This window comes from Glossina fuscipes, unplaced genomic scaffold (assembly GCF_014805625.2).
Source record: "Glossina fuscipes isolate IAEA_lab_2018 unplaced genomic scaffold, Yale_Gfus_2 1, whole genome shotgun sequence".
NCBI lineage: Eukaryota > Metazoa > Arthropoda > Insecta > Diptera > Glossinidae > Glossina > Glossina fuscipes.
In genome coordinates, this window is record NW_023998415.1 from 26,230,460 (window position 1) to 26,238,495 (window position 8,036).

The 8,036-nt window shown below is 33.2% G+C and overlaps 1 protein-coding gene across 1 annotated transcript; it reads left to right on the top strand.

The window, feature by feature from the left end:
- Positions 1–2,812: 2,812 nt before the first annotated feature.
- Positions 2,813–7,971, top strand: LOC119631916 (N-acylneuraminate cytidylyltransferase). The gene is made up of 5 exons (XM_038024494.1): positions 2,813–2,896; positions 2,973–3,163; positions 3,855–4,059; positions 4,793–4,963; positions 7,658–7,971. The coding sequence occupies exons 1-5, from the start codon at positions 2,820–2,822 to the stop codon at positions 7,749–7,751; spliced, it is 738 nt and encodes a 245-aa protein (XP_037880422.1). The 5' UTR covers positions 2,813–2,819; the 3' UTR covers positions 7,752–7,971.
- Positions 7,972–8,036: the final 65 nt, after the last annotated feature.

The window sequence follows — 8,036 nt, forward strand, 5'->3', positions numbered from 1 at the left end:
ATATCGAAATTAATACTTCACTAAACTTCTTATCAGATAATCAGATAAATGTATTTGACCAGCGTCGTAGGGGCGATCCTGTATTAATGTTTACACGGTCTAGTTTAAGACGGATTGGGTGTTGAGTGCAAATGTCTTAATAAACTTAGTCATTTTAATTGAATTTAAAGCGGAATCGCTTAATTGCTCTAACAAAGATGACAGCCATAGATGCTGCTTGCGCTTTAAGTTTTTAGTCTTGGGATTTGTTGACAATTGTGATGAGAACTCCTCTTCAGGGAAGCTGGCCAAAAGTATATGATTATAAGAGAGTTTGATTCGAATTTGATTAAAATAAATTGCGATTCGCTAGGAAAAAATTTAAAAAAAATACGATATATTCACCTCGAAATATTCTAGAAAAAATCTTGCACGATATTTTTCTACCGATGCTCAATTCCGGCCATACACGTTGAAATCTCATTCTTCTCTATCAGTTTCTTTTCTCAAAATTATTCGAATGGGAAATTCCGATTTTGATAAATCAGTCATAGGATAGAAGCACACTTTTTACACTTGACGCACAGCTAAGTGATGGAAACATGAAAATGAATTCGCAAGCAACTCCAAAAACTTCATCTTCAGAACATTTAATCTTTTGGCGGAAGCCCTGAAAACTTTCGAACTACTCTCAAGCTCATGTCTAATTAACAATCGTCGCAGTGAAACTGTCCTAACATGTATTTCCCATTTATAGAAATGCTTCTAAACGAATCGAAAAACACTCTCTTAAGACATCCATTAGCGTTTTATGTCATACGTATGTCATTTTAAAATCATATCTTGTTTGGGGGCCCCCTCATCTCCTAAGAAATTTGTCGATTGGCTTCATAGGAATAAAGAAAAAAAAAAAAAAAACACTTTTGCGTATTCACTAACCAAATGAGATAAAAATGAAACCGCTTTAAGAAGACGGAATCAAAACTGCAAGTGTAAGTGAAGACAATTAAGAGAAGGGAATAATTTTTATATATTTCCAATAAAAACCCTATAAAAGTGAGAAATGGTGGTGAGTAACAAGTTGAAGTGATTTCACGATTACGAATTTTCGCTGTCGTTTCGATGGTGTGATGAAAATAGGTATGATAATCGAGCAGAGATCAAATGTTTTTATTTTCTCGAGCATTTTTCGATACAAAGATTAAGAGATATCTTCCTTTGTTTGAAATTACAATGCTCGATAATTACTAAGCAGAAAACCATTCGTATGTATGTCATTTGGACAAGTTCGACTTTTGGCGACAGCCAGTCAGGAATATCGTGCCGGTAATGATTCGCAGTAAATCCAAGTGTCGTTGACAATCAGCAAACTGTTCAGTAAATCATTACATTCGATGCCCTATTCCTCGAACTTTGTCTCGGAATCATCTGCTTTTTCTTATCGGACATTTTTTCCTTGAATGTATTGTAGACATGCCTATCATTTAATCAATAGTATATACCGGCAAAAAACAAATGCTAGCTATGAGCTGTAGCTCATAATTGAGTAAAATTAATATTTGGGAAAATTTTATTCATCCTATAAAATGTGTGTGTTTCTACGTAAAGTGTAGTGGGGGTTACAAATTTTTACAAATTTAGACCAGACGGCCCCGTCCACGTTCCGTTTTGTGAAGTCAACTGCTCTCCTCTTTATGACTGATATGCGTATCTTTGGATAGTTATTACTGATAGTTCGACCAAGTATTAATGTCCTGACAGAAGCCTCATCTACTGATAAAACGCTAAGAATATTTTACAAATTATCTTAATAATCACTTTATTGATCGGATTCTATACACATAACACTCGCGAAAAACTCTTTATTTCTTTGTATAAATGTTTGCTTTTTATACCCACCACTGTAATTTTGTTCTTTTTTTTCCATAATGTGTGTAACATTCGAAAGGAACTTTCAAAGGCTTTATAAAGTATATACATTCTTGATCAGCCTGAAATTCTGAGTTGATCTAGTCCTATCTGTCCGTCTGTATGTCTATGTGGTGTATGCTATTGGCATTCTCCGGGTCGCAAAAATTAAGATATCGATTTCAAATTTAGCAGAATCATTGGAAGTTTCTGCACACAGGTTGGTATTGAAAATTAGCTTAATTGGTCAGAGTACAAGCACGCAGTGGAGCGTAAACTAAACGCAATCCAGTTTTTTCTAATAAAAATTTTTGGATTTTTACTTGTTACTCGGAAAATATAAAAGTAAAAAAATCTGGAATTTTACATATTTGCTTTACGAGACACTTTACTTTCTAGGTCCAAAACTCAAACCAATCGGCGGTGTCGACAAAAAGTTACGAGTAATTACATTTTCTTTTTTTTTCCACTTTTTGACGTTTTTGTGCTTATTTGTCGTAAGGCAAACAATATCAAATGTTTAAAAATAATTTGTACACTCCTTAAATGAAGATATAATATCCGCATAAAAATGGATTCATTTTAAACTGAATATGGTAGACACCGCGATTAATTTTTTCGCAATAATACCAGCGATATGGGTATCAAATAAAAGAACTTGGAGAGTAGAATGCGAAAAGCATAGTGGTGGGTATGTGAGGTTCGGCCCCGGCCGAATATAACTTTCGTACATGGTATTAGTAAAGTAAATCAAATCGTTCCGCAGCGGAATACTGAAACCCAAATTCTGTCTATGCTGAGTTTAATCTTTTTAGCACAGCACATGCTTGTACAATTCATTTATTCAATTAGTTAATTGAAGTTAATCTAATAGCTTGTTATATGAACGCTTTTGAAGAGAGAACGACTATTAGTAGATTGTCCGTCTAATCATGAATATATTAAGTGCTCTTAATTTATTCGTTTTTTTCAGTTCACTTGGTCTTGTACAAGATCTGGCTAAATGCTGGTAATTAAAATTATTTGAATTAGTTTATATATATGTACATGGATTAATGCATTTATGGGCATGTTTTTATTTGCAGCCAACTAAATGAAACACATGCGATTATTCTGGCTCGTGGAGGATCTAAAGGAATAAAATATAAAAATTTAATCGAGTTGAATGGTGTCTCACTTCTTGCGCGAACGATTAAAACAATTCAAGCCAGCGGATTATTTCAAAATATATGGGTTTCCACTGACAACAATCGAATTGAACAAGAGGCCTTAAAATGTGCGAAAGAATATATTTCTACTTATTTCATTTTTATTCATTTTCAATTGTTTCCTCTTGTTCCACTATTATATAGCATAGATTGATTGACAAATCGAAAGGCAAGCAAAATAATCAATATATAAAATATTTAAAAATAATATAAGAAAACGTTATATAGAGAAGTAACCTTTACGCGTTTACACATACGTATGCATAATGAACTTGCCTCGACTATAGATGTGGAGTATATCTAGCTATTCTTGATCAACATCGAAATTGATTTTATCTGTTTGTTCGTTGAAATCACGACTAGAGTCGAAATATTTATTCTAAAATTTTTCCTTATTCAGTCAATCTACAATTTGGTCACATTTATTGAGAGATTTTCGCTTAGAGAGCTTTAAACTAAATCATGAATTTTTATAGTGGAAGTATATAAACATGGTGATAGTTTGAACAATCACCTACAAAACGTTGTCATCGTATACAATTATAATTTGATATCTGTGTTATATATATATATGTTCTACGAAGCGTATTGACATATTTGATATAAGCCGACTATAGCTTTTTTTGTGATAGCCTGCCTTTCTCAAACTCTAGTTCTGTTTATAGCTAAACTTATATACAAAAGGTGTACAAAAATCAGTCAATGAGAGGGAGAGCTAAGAAATTTACAAATCTCTCCCCACTGATTTATTTATTGCAGATGGAGCTCTAGTTTACAGAAGGAGCGGCGAACACGCCCAGGATAATTCGTCTTCGCTGCATGCAGTAAAGGAATTTTTAAATTCGCACACTCACATCGATAGATTTGCGTTATTCCAATGTACATCCGTATTTCTAAAGGCTCACTACATTCGAGAAGCTGTAGATAAATTTAAACAAAATCCTTGCGTCTTTGCCGTTACAAGGTAAGCGTATTAATATATCTTTTATATCCGCACCAATAGCTTACGGGATAGATTAATATTTCTGTTTAAGTCAAGGCCATCCTGAATGCACTTGATTATTAGAATATTCCACAAAAAAAAAAAAAACAAGTTGATATGGCCAAAATCGATGGGGAAGTGAGATGATAGGGATGGTAATCAAAAACTGATTCAAAATAATGTGTTTATTAAATCAGAGCACAAAAAAGAACTGAAAGTGATAGGAGAAAACAAAAACAATCACGTAATACTCTAGCTTAGCAATTCGAAATTCAATAATAATATTATTCGATATAAGAAATTTGCTCTTTATATACCCTCTGCTCCCTATACGAGATGAAAACATACAGTACCTTAATGTAAACAAATATGCATAGCATAGCAAGTATGAATAGCTCATAATTTTGTATAATTCACGTCAGTAAGTTCAATTTTTCTGTCGTGTATAACACTGTTTAGTCAGCCCTGATTTCTCCGCCTCTTTTAATCACCTTCTTATATACCGCTTTATATATACCGTATATATCCCGATAGGAATGGCGTTTCAAATTTTTACCGGAACAACTTTTCCATACGCTCCCAATTGAATAAACTGATAAAAGGAAGAAATTGTGAACTTAAGCTGTTAGACGATCTTAAATGAAAATCTATTTTTCAAAACATACATACAAGGGCAAAGCTGTATTTAGTGAATTTTATTTCATATATATTTTAGTAGCTACAAGTTGCGATGGAAACGGACGGCAGATAAAAAACTAATGGCTTTAAATTTTGATGTTACGAAAAGGCCTAGACGTCAGGACTGGAATGGTGAACTAATAGAAACTGGAATGTTTTACTTTTCAAATAAGTCTTTGGTTCAACAAGATCGCTTTCAAAATGAATGGTAAGAGTAATTTTTAGATTCTTCTAATAGGTCGAGTCATAAGTAACTTTGATTTTTCTATCAGACATTTATTCAGTTCTCAATGAATAACAAAATCAAGCTTCAATCTTTTTGCTCTCTGCTATAGCTCTTCTTGTTTGGCGTGGATTTTGCTTTTAAAAGTTTCTCCTCAAACTCGAAAGGACAGAATTTCCAGCTGCCCGCTCAGTTATCAGCTATCAGTCGTTCATCGTATACGTTGCATATTTTTTCAACGGTCGCCCTACCGTTATTGCCTATTACGTTAATTTCCGAAGCATTACATGTCGACTATGCACTTCTTGACTCTCCATTGCAGAGGTTAAGGAGAACACGCTCGACACAAAACGGCTGATAGAAGACTAACTGAATTCTCATTTTTGTAGTAAAAACAAGTGTCTGCTTGATGACTTATAGTGGGTAAATACGAACAATAGATTCTACCTATCTGCATTGGAAGTTATTTATGACTAGACCTAATAATTATTCACAATTCATTTTAGGCTATATTAAGGAAAACTTTATACAATTCAATATATGGATCTCAAAAATTTGCTCTACATTCTTAAGCCAAACTTAATCCTTGGACAGTATATGCATTGTTATATGCATAACATATCAATAATAAAACCGAAATGTTTGTCACAAGTGGTACGGAAAATGATTGTCCACCAAGCATTGGAAATCAAAAGAAGATACGCTCCCTTTCGGCTTTAGAGGATTCTCTAATCTATTATTCTAAATTTCTTTTTGAGAAACTTTACTAGTGAACAACTGTAGTTCGCTTTTGAACATTTCCATTAAGTTGGACAGTGACTTAACTTTAACATATTGTTAACACTGTGAAGCTATTCCACTTGCGCAATTATAATCAGGAGAATGTTTAGTTTATTAACTTTTTCTTTTTATTATATATATATATATATATATACATATATATATATAACTGGTAAGCCATTTCATGGTAAATAGGTCTTGTCGAAATTTCAATATTTCTTCTGTATTTGAAACTCAGTAAAAGTTATCATCATTGGGTTAAAAAGTTTTTTTTTTAATTTCATTCGTGCAGCAACTTTCAAGCCTATCTCTTAAAGCAGCTGTTCGCCTTGCCGGCCGTTTAAGATATACGGTAGGCTCTTCCCAAGTAATGTTCATCGATGTTCATGTGCTCATTTCTTATCTCAGTTAAATGTAAGAGCAGCACTGTTCAAATTTTTTTTATGTAGAGGCTGCTTTCTACTGTTTGGCTAATGTCTTCTTAATCGTCCCTTTTTTCCGATCATTTCCCGTACCTCACAGGTAACGTAATAATTGTATCTATATCTTGGCTCATCCAAATCTCTAGGACTAGATAGATATAAAAGCAGCTTGGGGAATGAGACATGTAGTATCGTCAACGGGATCAATTTCAGAAGAGCTTAGTACGCTCACAACATGTTAATGGATTCATTCTCTAAAACCCTTGATATTTTTTTTACATTATATTTTAGAGGTCGATAATCAGCGAAGTTTGGACACTGGGAGTAAGCGAATTCTACAACAACAAATTAGCAATTTTCTTCAGACCATATAGGTGGTATAAGGGTCTGGTAGTGGACAAGATAGATTTGTAGAGCGCCTGCTCTTTCGGATTTGCTTGCCTAGAACCCTATCCGATCGTTGTTTACGACTTAAGTCAACTCCAAGAATAAATTTTATAATCAGTTTCCTGAAGAAATCCCGTTATAACCCGTTGTACATTTTAATGAAAACCGGGAAGCGAAACAAAGCAGGTAATATGTAACCGCCGTTGCTCCCCTTAATGTAAGAGGTTTGTTAATAGTTGTAGATGTACGAGTGTATATCATATTTTTCCTGAAATCATATTAAAGGTTAGAGCTTTCTGAGGACGTTTTCTCTTCTTAGCAAACGAAACTCTGATATCTTCCGGTCGATGGTGATGATAAGGTTTCAATATTTGAATATTTAATTAAAATATTTAATATTTTTGCTTTGTTTTCGACCCTACGCCTACACCACTGTGCTAAAAGTATATATTAGGCCTGTGCGAAGGGCTTGAGATCAAAGCTCGTCTGCTCGTCAGCTTTGTCTCATTTTCTTATGTTCAAGGTGTAAATTGCAATTTTTAGGATCTTTCGATGCAATTTCGTACAGTGACAAGACGGACCACTTTTTCGACCACTTCTCTCATATAACGCCGCATTTTGAAAAGTCATTGTATGAATGCCTCTAGGTCGGTACGGGGCACTACAGTGCTTTCACTTCTTTTTTGATTATTTATTTATTTTTCCTCTTAACTTGGTCTTATTTGTTGCTGCCTATAACTTTGATCTGTTATCATTGCTTTATAATTAAAATGATGGGATATGCATGCTATATTCATTTGTTGCTCTATGTGAGTAAACAAGGAATCGATCGATAACCGCATAACGGCATTTTCCGAATATGCCATAAAAAGATGGGGCAATAATTGAATATATTTCCACAACCAGTAATTAGTTTTCTTATTCCTATTCTTATTCAACCACTCAAGGTCAGTTATCCGCAAAATTAGATTTTCTCATTGTTGTAATTGTTGTTGTTGTAAAGGCACTATTTTTCATATATTTATTGAGCATGTTACATTTGAAAAGGAAGTTGTAAATTTTTTTCATATTTATATTTATTTATTCGCAGGTGTGAAGTGGTCAATATAAATTCCGAAGATGCCCTTGAAATTGACACATTCAATGATATTGAATTAGCAGAGTGTCTCCTACAAACAAATTAGTCAATTATATACCATTTTCATCCATTGGATCGAATACCTACCTATATAAGTTCTGTATGAAACGCTTACCAAAAAAAAAAAAAAAAAGAATTATGAAAATATGATTGCAAACCTATCATATTTTAGTTATACGGCTCAAAGGCATAAAAAATATTTCCGTCTTTAGACAATATACAATTTAATGGCGGTGTTTGTTCATTTGCAAAAAAAAAAAATATCAAAACATTTTTTTTAATTGTTTTTTTTTTTTTTTTTTTTTTTTTTTTTTTTTTTTTTTTTAAAAAA